The 18,906-nt window shown below is 39.4% G+C and overlaps 1 protein-coding gene across 5 annotated transcripts in view; it reads left to right on the top strand.

Annotated features, from left to right (window-relative positions):
* Positions 1 to 719: 719 nt before the first annotated feature.
* The window catches only part of DYNC2LI1 (dynein cytoplasmic 2 light intermediate chain 1), a 71,170-nt gene continuing 52,983 nt past the window's right edge, over positions 720 to 18,906 (top strand). For all 5 annotated transcript variants that reach the window (XM_030800408.1, XM_030800406.1, XM_030800409.1 and 2 more), the window contains exons 1-5: positions 720 to 891; positions 3,504 to 3,621; positions 10,567 to 10,601; positions 14,203 to 14,272; positions 16,963 to 17,051. In XM_030800408.1, coding sequence (XP_030656268.1) covers positions 884 to 891; positions 3,504 to 3,621; positions 10,567 to 10,601; positions 14,203 to 14,272; positions 16,963 to 17,051 — 320 coding nt within the window. In that variant the 5' untranslated portion in view covers positions 720 to 883. The remainder of the gene's footprint in view (positions 892 to 3,503; positions 3,622 to 10,566; positions 10,602 to 14,202; positions 14,273 to 16,962; positions 17,052 to 18,906) is intronic.

Genomic DNA, 18,906 nt, shown 5'->3' with positions numbered 1-18,906 from the left:
CCCTCATGAAATTTTTGTACCTCTATACAATAGCTTAGATCACTCACTTCCTTAGGTGCTTATAATTAGCTGAGTATGTCTTTCTTAAGGGTAGTGATCTTTTCTTACTCATCTCTTTATTCCTTATTCTGTGTAGCATAGGGCCTTGCATATTCAATGATTGTTATTTATTTCAATGTTCGTTATTTATGGACACTCCTGGAGATCTATAAAGAGACCACAAAGTTCCAAAATAAAATAATCTACATTCATAAAGTAAATGAAGTATGTAGGAGATGCACTGGCTTCATTAATTTATTAATAATTACCCAATGTGCTATTGAATAAAACTTGAAACAACTAAACATCTAGAAAGTTGGAAAATATTAAAATTACGTGCCTTATTTTAAATTTTAAAGTCCGAATATTCCTTGCTTCTAGTAAATTACTAGAAAACAGCTCAAGAGATTGTTACACCCTCTATTCCTAAATCATGGCGATTGGGAAGAAAACAGTGAAAGATGAGAGAGGGGAGAGACCCTTGGCATATTGTTGACACCCAGTAAAAAAATTTTAAAAGAAAAGAACACTTCCAGCCCAGAAACAATTGCTTTTAGATCCCAGGTTTGTAATCACTTATCATCTCGTTCTAGGAGGTAACAAGGAGTTACTAACTTGGGATCTAAAAGCAATCCTAAATCTTGAGGCTGAGAATGGGATGTAAAAGGACTCCTGAGAACTACACTTCCCATGATGCCCCTCTCCCACGCAACGGCGGCCGCGACGTCGCTCCCATGGCAACCCAGAAGGTCTCACTCCCAGACTCCTTGCGGAGCTGGCCGCCTGATTCTAGGCTGGTCCCTACTCCGAGCGTGTGACGTTTGCTGCAGCCCGGCCGTCGACGATGTCCAGGTATTCCCTGAACCCGGCTTGCGAGGGAAAGGCTGCTGAGAGTATTCCTGGCGAGAGGAAGCCCAGGCGGGCCAAGCTGTTGGAAGATTGTGGGGGTGGCTACTTGCCACCAGGGTCTGCAGGGTCGGGGACCTAGGAACCAGCCTTGAGCATAAAGATTCTGCCGCAAACAGGAAAGAAAGTTCCCTAGGTAGAAAAGTGAGAGATTTGGAAAGATCAGCAACGCCACCCATTCAATGATTGACTAAAAGTTTCTTGCAGGCCAGAGACTACTTCCGGAGCAGGACATTCGGCGATGAGCTAGACCACAAAGCCTCCTCTCCCCAGGGGCCTCCCCTCCTGGAGCGGAGGTTCGCAGTAATAAGCGAGGGGAAACTTGGAAGGCACTGTGGAAAGTATAACATCACTTTTAAGGGGGGAAACGGGAGAGGGTTTGTAAACTATATTCTAGCCTTTCAATTCTATGATATTCATTTTAATTGCCTGTTCTCAAGATATTCCTAAACCTTCTCTCAACAATTTATAAGCACGTCGGGGAGAGGGGTCAGGGAGTGCATCACAGAGCAGGATAAATCTTTTTCTTTCCTTGGGATAGTGTGGAGAATTGTCAGCTTTCCATCACAGGATGATTGGGTACAGTTATAAAGCTATGGTTATACTTCCCGATTTCCGCAGGTGACATGGCTGACTGCAGCACCTCTGTCTTTCCTCTCTGCTGGGTATTTGGAAAGCAGATCCTCACATTTTGAAAGTGTTGTGTAAATGAAGAGCAAACAGCCCCAAACTGAGTTCTGAAGGCTCATCTGTGAAATAAATGCATGAATTTTAGTGCAAACATTTAAGGACTCCTGTTTTGACCCTTCTTCTTTTTTCCTGGTTCTTGAATAGTAATAATTACAAGCCCTCAATAATTTTTGTAATTGTATAGGCCATGCCCTAAACTACATACATATTTTAACAATTATGACAATCCTATAAAGCTGGTATTCTTTTTTATTGGCATTTTAGAGATAGAGAAACAATTGAGCCTGGGGAATAGCACAGAGGATTGCATATATTAGGTGCTCAATAAATATTTGTTTAATTAAGGAATGAAAGATTTAAAGAGGTTAGGTAATTTTCCCAAGTTCACATACATAGGAAGTAGCAGAATCAGGCTAGGACCTATCAAGTCTTGCCCATGGTTAGTTTTTAGTTTAATATTCCATTTTCACTTAGGCTTTAATTAATATATATATGATTTTATTGTGTAAAGTTATGTATCTGTGTAAAGAAATGAATGAAAGGATGGTTTTCAAAATGTTTGTGGTTTTAGGGTTTTTTTTCTTTCTTTCTTTATGGTTTCTTTTTGGGGGGGGTGCGCACAAGGTCTTGCTGTGTCATCCAGGCTGGAGTGCAGTGATGTCATCATGCTTACTGCAGCCTCGACCTCCAGGGCTCAGGCAATCCTCCTGCCTCAGCCTCCCTAGTAGCTGGGACCACCAGTGCATGTCACCACACCCAGCTAATTTCTTTTCTTTTTTCTTTTTTTTTTTTAGACAGAGTCTCGCTCTGTTGCCCAGGCTGGAGTGCAGTGGCACGATCTTGGCTCAATACAACATCCACCTCCCGAGTTCAAGTGATTCTCGTGCCTCAGCCTCCTGAGTAGCTGGAGTTACAGACACCCGCCACCACACCTGGCTAATTTTTTTTTTTTTTTTTTTTTTTTTAGTAGAGATGGGGTTTTACCATTTTGGCCAGGCTGGTCTTGAATTCCTGACCTCAAGTGATCCACCCACCTTGGCCTCCTAAAGTGCTGGGATTACAGGTGTGAACCACAGCTCCCAGCCTCAGCCAATTTTTTTTGTTTGTTTCTTTTCTTCTTCATCTTCTTTTTTTATACTTTAAGTTCTAGGGTACATGTGCACAACGTGCAGGTTTGTTACATATGTATACATGTGCCATGTTGGTTTGCTGTACCCATTAATTCATCATTTACATTAGGTATTTCTCCTAATGCTATCCCTCCCCCATGCTAATTTATTATTATTATTATTATTATTATTATTTGTAGAGATGGGGTCTTCCTATATTGCCTAGGCTGATCTCAAGTGATCCTCCTGCCTCAGCCTCCCATATACTTTTATATTTAAAAAAAAGATTTTTTTTTTACCCAAAACCATAATTTAAAAAACAAAAAAGAAATGTTTCAGGGAGGAAAGATTATTTGATACACTGGTATTGTACTTTTCCCATCTTCCTAGGTGACTTAAATGTTTGTGGTTTTCAATTTGTACATTCCCAAAGTCATTGTACCTCCATGTGTGTCTGAGAAGCTAACATACACAGCTGTGAACCTTAGGGGAAGCCCCAAATAAGACAGCCTCAAATCCTGGCAATAAAGGCTCTGCTTATCAATTTCAGTATTCTTCAAAGAACTAGTTCAAAGCAAGAAAAGAAAAACAAAATCATAGAATGAGTAATCCTCAGATGTTTTACCAGATTATTGTTCCTCAGAAAATAATGTTCATTTGTTTCATAAATTATACTGAAATAAAATTTCTCTGAGCTTGAAATAAATATTTGAAAGAATTCTTTTTCCCTCAATTTTGTTTTTTCTGCCTCTCATGTAGTGAAACTCTCTGGGAAATTGCAAAAGCTGAAGTGGAAAAAAGAGGAATTAATAGAAGTGAAGGTGATGGAGCTGAAATTGGAGAAAAATCTGTTTTCTTCATTGGCAGTAAAACTGGGGTAATGCTTTCTTTTTTTCAATTATTGTGATGATTTAACAACCATTGGTAAAATATCTTTTAATACTTTGATTAAAATGTAGATACTTCAGCACTTTAACCAGATGACCAATCTGGTTTAGCATGAATTAAAAAGTGCTTATTATTAATCTAGGAAAAACTATAATAGTAAACAAAATTTTAGAAAAATATATTTAAACTATTTTTTATTTCGTGATTTGAAAATATTCAGGTCTTCTACCACAATTGAGTATAAAAGCTAGGATTCATTTAAATATCTAAGTCAGTCTGTAAATCAGTAAGTCAGTATCTTAACAATTTTATATTTTAGATTGTTACTTTACTTTTAGAAATCTCATTAAAGGAATAATTGAACTGTGTAATGATATTTGTTACAGGGTTATTAATTATTTTGAAAAATCTGGGGAAAATATGGCAGCATTCCCATTGGACCACTGATTGGTAGGCAGAGACCCCTCCCCACTTGCTGTAAGTCTCTGTTTTACTTGGCCAAGCATACAGAAAGGCTTGGAAGTGGCCACACAGAGCAGGAACATATGCATCATATCTTCATGCAGCTTTGCCTGGCCCACAGAGTTCCTGCCAGGAAGGCAAAATGGCTGGTGACACAAAAAGGTCAAGGCTTGCCAAATGCAAGACGCTGAAATTCATGTAGTGCCATAGCTCATTTCTGTGTGGGGTTCGAATTGCTGTTCACTTTCTGTGCTCCATGCTTCCACTTAAGCGCATTGACAAATAGGAAGCTTTCAGAAACTAAACTCTGCATCAGCAAGACTACATGTTCACTGGGCAACGTCAGTGCCCAGGCTGCCTGAGCACCCGTCTTGTCTCCAGATGAGTCCCAGAAGGTCCTCCCTGCACAACTGGACACCCTCCATTGGGGGTTTTATATACAACATTAAGATTGCATATATTGGGAGAAATACCTATACAACCATGAAAAAGGTTTTAGTGATGTAAGAATGTAATCTGAATTAAAAAAGCAGGACACAAGTGTCAAACATGACATGATCCCAATTATACAAATATGTAAATAAAACATTCTACTAAAAATGAGAAATATGGATAGTAAAATTCTAATCACTTAATGTTTTTATTTTGTTTTTAATTTCTTTATTTTCCAGAGTTTTCATATTGGCCCACTTTTTAAAATTCAAACTTAATTCTTTAAAATAAAATTATCATAGAGATCATTTATATTTTAAAATTTTAACCCAACTATATAAGTATATATTTTATAAGCATGTTATTTCTTTTTTTGAGACAGGGTCTCGCTCTGGTTGCCCAGGCTAGAGTGCAGTGGTGCGATCTCAGCACACTGCAGCCTTGACTTGCCTGGCTTGGGTGATTTTACCTCAAGTAGCTGGGATTACAGGCATGCACCACCACCACACCCGGCTAATTTTTTGTATTTTTAATAGAGACGGAGTTTCACTGCATTGCCCAGGCTGACCTCGAACTCCTGGACTCAAGCAATCCACCCATCTCAGCCTCCTAGAATGCTGGGATTACAGGCATGAGTCACCGCGTCTGGCTACGCGTTATTTCATGAGTTTACTATTATGATGCACGTCATTTTCATATTAGGCATAGTACTTAACAGTTTCCTACATTTTATCTTACTGCCATGTAGGTACATTCATGGATTTAAATAAATGAGTAAATAACTAGTACTATTCTTATGGTACAAATACATTTCTATTACAGAAAACATTCTGTACACAGAATATTAGACAGAATGGCTTATACTAATGGTACTGATTACTGACTCCATCATACAAATGCTCACATACAAAATACCCCTACCAGTATCCTCTTAGCACTCTCTGTAACAGTTATTCTTGACTCCCTTGTAGTCATGATACCCTGTTTTGTCTTGTTTTGTTTTGTTTTGTTTTGTTTTGTTTTGTTACTTGTGAAACCACCCCTTTTTCTTGATGGCAATATGTGGCATATACAAACTGTTTTTTGTTTTTAGTAACAAAAGTAATTTTGTTTCTGATGATTTGGGAACTCCCTTGATATCTAAAACTTTTGAGGATACTGTTCTTTAAAAAGTATGTGATTCTGCTGAGTGCAGTAGCTCATGCTTGTAATCCTAGGACTTTGGGAGGCTGAGGCAGATGGATTGCTTGAGCCCAGGAGTTCGAGACCAACCTAGGCAACATGGCAAAACCCAGTCTTTCAAAAAATAATAATAATAAAACAATTAGCCGGGTGTGGTGGTGCTCACCGGTATGTAGTCCCAGCTTCATGGAAGGCTGAGGCGAGAGGATCACTTGAGCCCAGGAGGTCAAGGCTGCCGTGAGCCACCGTGATTGTGCCACTACACTCTAGCCTGGGCAACAGAGGGAGACCTTGTTTCAAAAAAGAAAGAAAAAAGTATCTGATTCTGCTTCATGGAGAACATTATTTTGGAAGATAAAGAGAAGCAATTAATGTTTCTTTCGTTCAATTAATAGTAATCACCCTTTACCAAAGAAGCCCACTGCCCTTCTGCCTTCTCTTTCTCCTTCCAACCATCTGTTCATCCATTCGGTTGACATTGATCCAACAGCTTTTATATGCTAAGCATCCTGCTAGACACTGTGGAAACAGGAATGAAAGGCATTCTCTACTGGGAAGGAACTTGTGTATCAGGACTTGTACACCAACAATGACAATACCATGAGACAAATGCTGTGGTGGAAAACAGAGAGGGCACTTAACTCACCCCAGAAAGTTGGGAGACTAGGAAAGCCTCCTGAAGAGAGTGATGGCTAAAGCTTGAAGGTGAGAAGTAAGGAAAGAGAAGTAATTCAGGTGAAGAGTGTGGAGAATTCTAAGATGATCAAGAAAAATGTATGAAGCAGATATTCCAACAAATGGGAAAGAGATCATACTAGAGGAATGTAATAGGATTGCCAATCATCGTTGACTGCCATTTTGATGATGGGTGTTAGTTTGATACTAATCTGCCCAGAGTACATGGTTTTTCTCCACCATCACTCACTTGCACGGGTGCAGGCATGGAGAAGGAAGGTGATTACCCGGGGCGGTCTTTGCTGGTTGGGTACAGTGCAAAGTGAGGGAGCTCAGGGCATGGATGATATTTACCAGAGATGATTGTAATGATAAACTATGGGCTCTGAGATGGAAAAGGAGAAAAGCGAAGGTAGGAAGAGGCTGATGGAGTAGGAGCGACTCTTAGTGGGGGGAAGAGGGGTGTCAATGGACATTTGAGACCTTTCACTAAGGTCAAAGAGTTATTACTGTGGGGATGCCTGAAGAAGTGGTTAGAGAAGGTGTTGTTTGTACATGTGATTTTGGAAGCAGTGCAGTTTCCAGTGAAACTGGAAAGCTTCAAGATGTAACCTTGGAAGTGACCATGGCAAAAGTAGAGTGAGGGAAAAGGCCTCCATTGGGAGGCAAATGCACTGAGAGCTCCAGATGTCAGGTGGATTGCCAAGACCCATGTGGGTGTGAAGAAGATTCATGACAGTAGCCGAGAAGGTAAGGGAGATTGTGAGCTGAAAGAGATGACAACAACCCTGGTGGTAAACTGATAAGAGCCTCTGAGGTTTTTTCAAGAGGAGGGAGGTAGGGTAGTTGTTTATAGGTGGCACTGGGGAGCAAGGAGGATCCTAATGTATATAGGGTAGTGAGAATAAATAGCTTCGTTTAACAAGGCTGCAGAGGAAGGGGTTCAGGGTAAGTCATATTTCAGTTAAGGCCAACAAATGGAGAGAATATTCTGAAAAGGCTGAGATATCGGGGAGTTTGCCAGTCATGGAGCTGAAGTCATAGAGTGGAAGGATTTTAGAGGAAGGGAGGACAGAAGGGGATTATTGGGCCAGATTAAGGGATGTTTAGAGAGTTAGGAAATTCAGAGTTCCAGGGATAATGGGTCAGAGGAGAGGGCTGGACATCTGGGGTGACTGAGGCAATGGGAGGGAAGATGGGATTCATTTCGATGGTCTCTAAATGAACTTGTACTAGGTCAATGTTTCTTGAATTAGGAAACCCACAAGACTATGGCCACATTCTCAGGGGACCACAGTGTACTAATGAATTTTTAAATTTTGGGTTGTAATTTTAATGATAATCTAAAACTTGATTTCAGTTCCCAGATTAGTTTATGTTAATTTGGAATTGTTACCATATAGTATTATACATTTATATGAAATAATAATAAAAGTGATTTAAGGCCAGGCATGGTGGCTCAAGCCTGTAATCCCAGCACTTTGGAAGGCTGAGGTGGGAAGATCACTTAAGGCCAGGAGTTCAAGACCAGCCTGACCAACATAGTGAAACCCCATCTCAACTAAAAAATATGAAAAATTAGCTGCACATGGTGGTGCATACTGGTAATCCCAGCTACTCTGGAGGCTGAGGCATGAGAATCACTTGAACCCAGAGGCAGAGGTTTCATGAGCCAAAATGGTGCCACTGCACTCCAGCCTAAGCAACAGAGGGAGACTCTGTCTCAAAAACAAAAAATTTTAAAAAAAAAAAAGAGGGAGGAGTGATTTAAATCAATCAATACTGGTGTACCATGAAAATTTGAGGAAATTGGCTAGATATTATTTAAAATTCCTCCCAATTCTTATTCTACTTTCTTGTAGAGTACATTACTTTTTAGGTAATGTAGCCCTTATTAATTTAAAACGTTTACAGCATACTACATATGATACAAGTTCACTGTAGGAAAATTAGAAAATCCTGATTTTCTTCTTTTTTTTTCTTTTGAGACGGAGTCTTGCTCTGTCACCCAGGCTCGAGTGCAGTGGTGTGATCTTGGCTCACTGCAGCCTCCACCTCCCAGGTTCACACCATTCTCCTGCCTCAGCTTCCCAAGTAGCTGGGACTACAGGCGCCCGCCACCATGCCCGGCTGATTTTTTTGTATTTTTAGTAGAGTTGGGGTTTCACCATGTTAGCCAGGGTGGTCTTGATATCCTGACCTCGTGATCCACCCACTTCGGCCTCCCAAAGTGCTGGGATTACAGGCGTGAGCCACCACGCCCGGCAGAAAATACTGATTTTCTTAAAAACATTGATAACCTTCAAATCCATCAGCTAGAAATAATCATTATTAACATAGTGATGTCCCTCTACATTTATTTGTGTGTTTGTTTCTCTCAATGTATGTGTGTGTGTGTACTTCAAGGAAGCAGGAAAAGTATTTTTTAATTGAAAAGAGTCATGCTGATCTATTATGAATGTCTTACTATGTCAGTAAGTATATTTCTACATTGTCATTCCTAATAGCTATATATTATTCTATTATATGGTTTAACCATAATTAATTTAGCCAGTCACCTATTTGGGGACATGTAGGTTGTTTTTAGTTTTTCAGTTTGATATAACACTGGCCAATAAACATCCTTCAATAATATACATTTTTATATTGTTGTACAATTCCAGTTATTTATTTATTTTTTTTTTTGAGACGGAGTCTTGCTCTGTCACCCAGGCTGGAGTGCAGTGGCACAATCTCGGCTCACTGCAAGCTCTGCCTCCTGGGTTCACGCCATTCTCCTGCCTCAGCCTCCCGAGTTGCGGGGACTACAGGCACCTGCCACCATGCCCGGCTAATTTTTTGTATTTTTAGTAGAGGCAGGGTTTCACCATGTTAGCCAGGATAGTCTCGATCTCCTGACCTCATGATCCGCCCGCCTCGGCCTCCCAAAGTGCTGGGATTACAGGCGTGAGCCACCGCGCCCGGCCCCAGTTATTTTTTAATATATCTCATTACAAAAAATTTACTCAATTTGATCATATTCCAGATGTAATCTGGAGTAATTATCTTTTTTGTCAAAAACTGTAGGTTTTTTAGTAAAAACAAAAACACATATAATAAGTGTTCTGTGTTTTTGGCAATCCAGAGTTCTCCAAATTATTTTCTTTAGAGCCTGAAGGTTTCCTCCAGTGGAGCTTGCCCTGCTGTTTCTCTTTTATCTGTTTCCTTGCAAGGGGTCTTTTGTTTAAAAAAAAAAAAAAAGGATTTTACTATTTTTTAAAAATGATATAAACCACTGAGCTAGTCCCTGGCTAAGCTGTGAAGTTAAGTTGCATGACAAGTGGTAGGAACTAGGCCAGAACTTGTATTTCCTTACTCCTAAAAAGACACTTGGGGCCAGGTGTGGTCGCTCACACCTGTAATCCCAGCACTTTGGGAGGCCGAGGTGGGCAGATCAGATAAGGCCAGGAGTTCAAGACCAGCCTAGCCAACATGGCAAAACCTTGTCTCTACTAAAAATACAAAAATTACCCGGGCGTGGTGGTGTGCACCTGTAATCCCAGCTACTTGAGAGCGTGAGGCAGGAGAATCACCTGAGCCCAGGAGGCAGAGGTTGCAGTGAGCCAAGATCATGCCACTGCACTCCAGCCTTGGCGACAGAGTGAGACTCTGTCTCAAAAATAAAATAAAAATAAACAGAAACTTGGAATAAGTACATCCTCTGGACTTAAAACAAATTACTCTAATGCAGTATCTGAATTGCTTACTTTGAACATATTTACAATGTATCCTTTATTTGTATGTTACCTTTTTCTTTATTTCCACTTCAACAATTGGAATTAAAACATTTTAAAAGACACTAAGCATCAGCTTAACCAGTAATTAACATTGATAAGTAGAGAAAAAATTTAAGACAGCTGCCAAGTTGACCACTTAAGTGAGGTATGATTTGCTAGTATTTGTCATCTGTGGGACTTTATAATTATAATAATAGCAGTGTAGTTACACTGTGATGGAAAGTTGACAGTTAACTTTTTCCACTTATCAAACTTGAGAACAATTCCGAAAGTTTTTAGTTTTTAGTTTCCAGGTAATTTATCATTCAATTGACTAAAAATCTATTTTGGGCCACAATTATGAACAATAATACAATTTTTACATATGAATGACATTAACACAGTATTCCTTCTTTTTTAATTTCCAGGGAAAGACTACTATTATTCTAAGGTGTCTTGACAGGTAAGTGTTATGTTAACCTTTAAACTACATTTATGCTTATTCTAGTTGTATAGGGCAAGTTAGATCTAAAAGACATGAGGAAGGGGAACGATTTTAAGACCCAAACAAAATATTTAATTCTTAGCAAATCCTTAGTATAACCTTTAAGAGTGCCTTTAAAGATAAAACTAACAATAAGCCAAAAATTATATGAGACTAATACTGGATTTCCCTATTTGAGGAAGAAATGTTACCATAATGACCCAGCCTACAATAGTATTTACCTTCTTTTTGACTATGCTACTCTGATATTTAAATTATTTTTATTCTACCTAATCTAATTATTTGAACATTCATTGTAAGCTTTAGTTGCTCAGGGGTACATTTTTGAAGCACAGTGTTGGTCCTCAAACTGGATATTTTATCATTTATTTTATATATTTCCTAACGTATACTGTAGAAGCAGGCCGTCAGATTAAGATTGAGGATTATGATTGGTAGATGTTTCAGGAAGCTGATGAGGAAAGCCTTCAATCATTTTTGGAAGATATTTCTCTATTCCCTTCATTTGAATACATATAGCTTATAACTTCTCCAAAATCATCAGAAGAGATGGAATTTGGTGTTAAGGTCACATTAAAGAAACATCACTCATTTGAAAAATATTATTAAAGGATACAAATAATAAATTCCTACTTTTATGTAATTCCTTTCACCAACAATATTGTTTCTCAGAGGAACTATCAACAGTAACACCTGTTTTATCTTTCCATATCCAGGAATCATGGGTCTTTTTAGACCACATTTAGATGTTTCCTGTCAGAAACAAATCATCTAATACAACATCAGCTTAGGATAAAATACTACAAAATAGTACATTGAGTTGAAAAGTATTAATTTCTTTCTTTTTTTTTGAGATGGAGTTTCGTTCTTGTTGCCCAGGCTGGAGTGCAATGGCGCCATCTCGGCTCACTGCAACGTCTGCCTCCCGGGTTCAAGTGATTCTCCTGCCTCAGCCTCCCGAGTAGCTGGGATTACAGGCATGTGCCACCACGCCCAGCTAATTTTGTATTTTTAGTAGAGACAGGGTTTCTCCATGTTGGTCAGGCTGGTCTCGAACTCATGACCTCAGGTGATCCGCCTGCCTCAGCCTCCCAAAGTACTGGGAATCCAGGTGTGAGCCACCACACCCGGCCCTGAAAAGTTTTAATTTCAATTCTTCAGTAGTCTACTTAGGAAAAGGTTAATTCTCTAAAATACAGTTAAATATCAGATCTTATAAATTTTGTCTTAAAAGTAGCATTTTGCTTGATAAAATTTCTATCTTTCAGGAAATATAACCAAATATTACTATCTATATAATGTATTCAAAAGATGTATGCAGGGGTGATATTCAGAATATTTAATAAACATAATTATATAAGTCACAAATTTAAAAATCATTTCTCTTTCTTCTCCAATCTAAGGATAGACATGGGGCCGGGTGCAGTGGCTCATGCCTGTAATCCTAGCACTTTGGGAGGGCAAGGCAGGCAGATCGCTTGAACTCAGGAGTTTAAGAGCAGCCTGGCCAACATAGTGAGAACTCGTCTGTACCAAAAGATACAAAAATTAGCTGGGTGTGGTGGTGCACACCTGTAGTCCCAGCTACTCAGGAAGCTGAGGTGGGAGGATTATTTGAGCCCGAGAGGTTGAGGCTGCAGTAAGGTGTGATCATGCCACTGCATTCTAGCCTGCATGACAGAGTGAGACCCTGTCTCAATAAAATAAAATAAGAAAGTAAAATAAAGATATGTAGCAATATAATTTGGCCTTAAAAAGGAAGGAAATGCTGTCACATGCTACAACATGGATGAACCTTGAGGGCATTATGCTAAGTGAAATAAGCCAGAAACAAACAAACAAAAAACAAATATTGGGCTGGGTGCAGTGGCTCACACCTGTAATCCCAGCACTCTGGGAGGCCGAGGTGGTCAGATCACTTGAGGTCAGGAGTTCGAGATCAGCCTGGCCAACATAGTGAAACCTCATCTCTACTAAAAATACAAAAATTAGTCAAGCATGGTGGCGGGCCCCTGTAATCCCAGCTCCTTGGGAGGCTGAGGCACGGGAATCACTTGAACCTGGGAGGCAGAGGTTGCAGTGAGCCAAGATAGTGCCACTGCAAAAAAAAAAAAAAATATATATATATCAATCATATGATTCCACTTATATGAGATATCTAGAATAATCAAACTCATAGGAACAAAAAGTAGAATGGTAGTTACCAAGGACTAGAGAGAAGGGAAAATAAGAAGTTGTTTAATGGGTATGGAGTTTCAGTTTTGTGAGAGTTTTCTGAATATTGGTTATATAACAATGTGAATATATTTAATACTACTGAATTGTACACTTAAAAATAGGTAGGATAAATTATATCTTATGTGTTCTTTACCATAATAAAAAATTAAATATATATACACCATAAAACTGCTTACCAGCAATATAAGCTATAGTATAAATAATTCAGCAAATTGTTTTAATATTTTCCTAATCATTACTGATTTTAAAGACTTGTTGATATAATTTATTACTATCACTATCTAAATGATGCCCGTGTTTGAGCTGTGATTTAAGATAAAGAACTGCTAGAGAACTGCATTAACGTCTTGCATTGTTTTCATTTTTTTGAGACAGGATGTCTCTCTGTCACCCAGGCTGGAGTGCAGTGGCACGATCTGGGCTTACTGCAGCCTCGACTTCCCAGGCTCAAGTGAGTCTCCCACTTCAACCTCCTGAGCAGCTGGGACTACAGGCATGTACTACCTTTTTTTTTGTAGAGACAGGGTTTTGCCATGTTGCCCAGGCTAGTCTTGAACTCCTGAACTCAAGCAATTTACCCGCCTCGGCCTCCCAAAGTGCTAGGATTACAGGCATGAGCCACCATGCCTGGCCAAATCTTGCATTGATGTTTTAAATTGACAGTCATTAGGTTCCTAGCTCCTCAGGTCACAGCTGAGTATAAACCCAGTGTCACTTTGGGAGGCCGAGGCGGGCGGATCACGAGGTCAGGAGATCGAGACCATCCTGGCTAACATAGTAAAACCCCGTCTCTACTAAAAATACAAAAAAAAAAATTAGCCGGGCATGGTGGCAGGCACCTGTAGTCCCAGCTACTTGGGAGACTGAGGCAGGAGAATGGCGTGAACCCGGGAGGCAGAGCTTGCAGTGAGCTGAGATCATGCCACTGCACTCCAGCCTGGGCGACAGAGCGAGACTCCGTCTCAAAAAAAAAAAAAAAAAAAAAAAAACCCAGTGTCAGTGCTTCCTGCATGGCCTGGATGTGGAGATCTTGTGCCCAGCGTGGCCATCCACACTGCCAGCCTCAACGCATTCTCTATTTGCCCCAGCAGTGCCTTTAGGGGCTACCACATCATGCATGCGCCGTTAAAATCCACTAAGATGGTGTTTGGCAGGTTTATTTCTTTTGTATATATAATTTATTTCAATGCTATTATACAAGGTAACTTCTCTACTAATAGATTAAAGTTTTTAAGAGGAAAGAAAAATGAATCAGGTAAGATGGTAGCATAAGAAACTAATACCACCTACAATGATAATACTATCGGCTTTCATTATACAGAGATGAGCCACCAAAACCAACCTTAGCTTTGGAATATACATATGGAAGAAGAGCAAAAGGGCACAACACAGTAAGTGTCTTTTAAAGTGGCATTGCTGTGCCCATAGATGGGAAAGTAATGCTGCTGACTTTGTTTTACATTTTCCATCTTATCTGTAATCAATAAACATATCCAGTTGTACACTTCATAGCTGTCTACCATTAAACTTCAAATGCAGTGTGGCAGATAGAAGCCAACCCAAACTGTGAAAAGATTTTAGCCTTCTCGTTTATTGTGTCTTAAAAAGCTAGAATACGATACCTTTTTAACTTTATCGTACAGTTCATGAGAATAGTATTGTGAGTTACTTTCTGTCTCTCAAAAAATCTGCTAAAATACAGGTTTGACCTGTGGAATATTTATGAAAATATACTGTTTAAAATCTAACTTATTAGCATTTAAAAATGCATCTCGAAGTTTGATAGTACTAGTTGAGATCATATGCCCTACTTGATTATAATCCTATTTTCACTTGTTTTAATGTCTCTTTAGAGGAACATTATAAACTCTTCAGGATAGAAGGAGGGTTTATAGTATATGTTGGCAGGGGATGGGGTGGGGAATTCCTAAATAGAATCTTTTTGGAGTTGTCACCTGAAAAGAGGTCATTTCTTAAATAAAGTTAAGTGTGTAGAAGGACAATCTAGAATGGAGCATCCTGCTACTCCCCTAACAAAGGCACATTTTTATACACTGACTTAGTCCAAATGTTTGCTCATTAGACAGTGTATAAAGAGATAAAACTGCCTATTGTTGCATCCAGGATTCACCAATGAAAGTGGGTTATTAAAACTGAAATTTAAAGAAAAAAACATATAGAGATACAGGAGAACTTCATTTTTGTGATTCACTTGAATTTTGACATGAGTAATAAGCCTAGAAATGTAATTATGCTTTTCATTGGAAACTTTGAGACAGCTCTCATAAGCTTAACTTTTGAGAAGAGCTCTAAAAACTTCCCTTTATCAAATTGTGAATTGAGGGATATTTTCCAGTGAAGAATTATTTTCCCCACAAATATTAATGATTCAAATATGAACAGCCAAACAATTGTAGAGATTACAAGATGAAATTTTGTCAAAAATCCAAAATAATATATATTCACCTAAAACTTATTTTATTGACAATCTGTCTCTTACAGGCTCATGGGAGCAGATACATAAAAACTTGTGTGATTTTTTTTCTAAACTTTGTACTATCAAGTGGGATATTTCCATGTTCATTCTGGAAGCATCATGTCTTTCTCAGATTTAATTCCCTAAGAGTCCTAAATAGAAGCACTTTGTCAGCTCCTCACAATTTCAGTGACCTGAAGGGTCTTCGGTGTCAGGACAGAAGCAGAAATGCCATTAGCCAACAGTCTAGGAACGTCTTATGGAATCAATGGTCCTGTTTCTTTTCTTTTCTTTTTCTTTCAAAGACAAGGTCTCACTTTGTTGCCCAGGCTGGAGTACAGTGGCAGGATCATAGCTCATGGAAGCCTCAAACTCCTGGGCTCAAAGAATCCTCCCGCATTAGCCTCCCAAGTAAACTGTCCCCTCAAATTCACTACAAACATGCACCACCACACTCAGCTAATTTAAAAAAAATTGTTTATAGTGATGGAGTCTCACTGTGTTGGCCAGACTGACCTTGAACTCCTGGCTTCAAGTGATCCTCCAGCCTTGGCCTCCCAAAGTGCTGGGGTTTACAGGTGTGAACCACTGCACCCAACCCTAGATGGTCTTATTTCTGAACTTCTTGGCTGCCTAGCCCTGTCAGTTTCCAATTATTTTGAGGGTCTTATAAAAAGAGAAGCAGTTGTTTGATGTCTTGTTCTCCCACCTACTGTGTATTATTGTCAGTGGTAGCCTGTCAGATTCTCCACAGGAAGCAGGAACAAATCGTCTGCTTATACTTTTGCTCAAGTAATCTTTTTTTTTTTTTTTTTTTTTTTTTTTGAGACGGAGTCTCGCTCTCTCACCCAGGCTGGAGTGCAGTGGCGCGATCTCGGCTCACTGCAAGCTCCGCCTCCCGGGTTCACGCCATTCTCCTGCCTCAGCCTCTCCGAGTAGCTGGGACTACAGGCGCCCGCCACCACGCCCGGCTAATTTTTTGTATTTTTAGTAGAGACGGGGTTTCACCGTGGTCTCAATCTCCTGACCTCGTGATCCACCCGCCTTGGCCTCCCAAAGTGCTGGGATTACAAGCGTGAGCCACCGCGCCCGGCCTGCTCAAGTAATCTTGATCCACAGCCAGGATTGCCATTTGTTCGTCCTTTTCTTCATGCCTTACGTGTGTCTAATACATTCTGCGAGCTTCTGTCTTCCTAAATAGGAATTTTTCCTATTCACCTGTTTTATTCTATCTAGAATTATAAATGTTTTCCAAAAGATAATACGAAATTTGTTGAACGGGTTAATTTTTATCTAAAATCTGCATAAGTATATGCTACATATGTTATTTACAAGATTGACGTACTGTTTATGTCTTCTGTTAAGGTATTACTAGAATTAAGGCATTTGTGTACACATATAAACAATTCTGAATATTTCATCATTTTTCTTTAGAATAGGTGCTTTGATGCATTTTGAGGGATGGGATAAAGGAAAAAATTTTGACTGCCAAGAAAGGGTTGATTAAGGACTACAATATTTTGTATGTATAATTATTACTGGCAAGTGCTAATGACATATAAGAAGTACTTAAAATTCAAAAACTCAAAAATTTTTGTTTTTCAGCCAAAAGATATCGCTCACTTTTGGGAACTCGGTGGAGGAACCTCTTTATTGGACTTAATCAGCATACCCATCACAAGTGACACCTTACGGTAAGTGAGCCAGCTCCAGGAAAAACTGTAAGTACACAGGAGTGTCCCCAGGAGGAATATGAGTTGGCTTTTCTCAGTCAGAATTTTGGGGCACAGTTTTATGTTGCTGAAGGCTTATGCCCACTTCCTTTCTAAATGCCTAAACTGTAATACTTTCAAAGAATTTTTAAAAGAACCAAGATTTTGGCCTGTGCTGAACTGAGATAGCTGACATTCTCCCCAGTAACATATTTTGCAAGCTGAAAACAAAAAAAATACGTCAATTACACTTGGGCAATGAATTCATTTTGTAAAAATAAATTTGAAAAGCTTAATTCTTTCCATTATCCATCTCAGTATGAGTTAATTCCGCTCTGAGTTTTTTCTTCAGCTGAGTATTATAAGCTACCTTTGAATTTAATGCTAATTAATATTCTTGAAGCTTCATTTAAAGGAAGACTATTAAAGGAAGACTATATGTCGGAGAAGAGAGAAAGTCTCTCCGTCTGCTGACCTTAGAGAAATAGAACTTTGGGGAAAACCTCAAAATGCTTGAGTGATGTTTTCCTGACAGTAACTCCCACATGTTGGCCAAATATGTGGAAACTTGTGACATTTCTTACAATGTTCCTGGGAACTGATCTTAGCTAAGAAAAACAATTTTTTTTTAATCTGTAATATTTTGTTCTTAGAGTTTAACATTAACCATTGCTGCTGCCCGGATCAAATTCAAAGGGCTTGACAATTAGTTGTTACATGTTGGTCATTAAGCTCCTTGGAGGATTGAATTATTTCTTGTTAATGGGACAGTTGTTTTTCTAGAACTGGCTGGATACAGTTGGCTTTATTTGGTCTTTTTTTTTCCTTTTAGTGAAATATGATTTACTTTCTTTCACTTATTAGAAAAGTAATATATGCTCATATAGAAAACTTGTAAAAATACTGAAAGACACAAAGTAAGAGGAACCAGAATCACATTAAAAAATAACCACTTTAACATGTTGAGGTATTTCTTTCAGCCTTTTCAATGTCTGTAAATAGACTTTGTACAGGCTTGGGATATTTTATATACATATTTAGATCTTGCTTTTCCACTTTTAAACACTTTTCTCTATGATTTTATTTTTCAGAAACATGGAATTTTACAGTTAAATAGTTTTTCATTTGTCTCTCTTTAATGGTGACAAATAAGTGAAGCTGCCAGGGAATAGTGCCTAGTGGTGTGGTTGAGAAAAGATGGTGAGGGGCCAGGTGTGGTGGCTCAGGCCTGTAATCTCAGCACTTTGAGAGGCCAAAGCGAGAGGATCACTTGAGGTCTGGAGTTCAAGACCAGCGGGCAACATAGTGAGACCTCTATCTCTACAAAAAAATTAAAAAATAAAATTAGCCAGGCATCATAGCATGCCTCTGTAGTCCCAGCTACACAGGCGGCTGAGGCAGGATTGCGTGAGCCAGGGAGTTCAAGGCTGCAGTAAGCTATGATCATACCACTGTACTCCAGCCTGAGTGACAGAGACACTGTCTCTTTAAAAAAGAGAGAGAGAGAGAGAGATAGTGAGGGTGGGAGGAGCTTCCAGTTAGAGTGGCCAGAGGCTGAACCGGTGAAAATACAGGAGCTGGCTCTTACCCGGGTTGGGAGTCGGCTCCTATTTGACTGACATGTTATGTTACCTCACTCCCCTTCTCGAAGCCCAAAAGGTTTTGGCCTGCTGGGTTTGTGGAAATTCTAGGTTCTGCAGGAAACCAGATCATCCCAAGGGTTAATACCTCATTTGTGAGGTCTTGGTCTTCCTTTCCCTGGAGCTCCAGGACAGCTGGGACCTGCTTTAGGAGAGAGGAAGGGTCAGGGTTATGATCAACAGAGGGAAAGGGAAAG

This window comes from Nomascus leucogenys, chromosome 19, assembly GCF_006542625.1.
Source record: "Nomascus leucogenys isolate Asia chromosome 19, Asia_NLE_v1, whole genome shotgun sequence".
In the NCBI taxonomy this organism is placed as follows: Eukaryota; Metazoa; Chordata; class Mammalia; order Primates; family Hylobatidae; genus Nomascus; species Nomascus leucogenys.
This window is presented reverse-complemented; position numbering and strand designations above follow the sequence as displayed.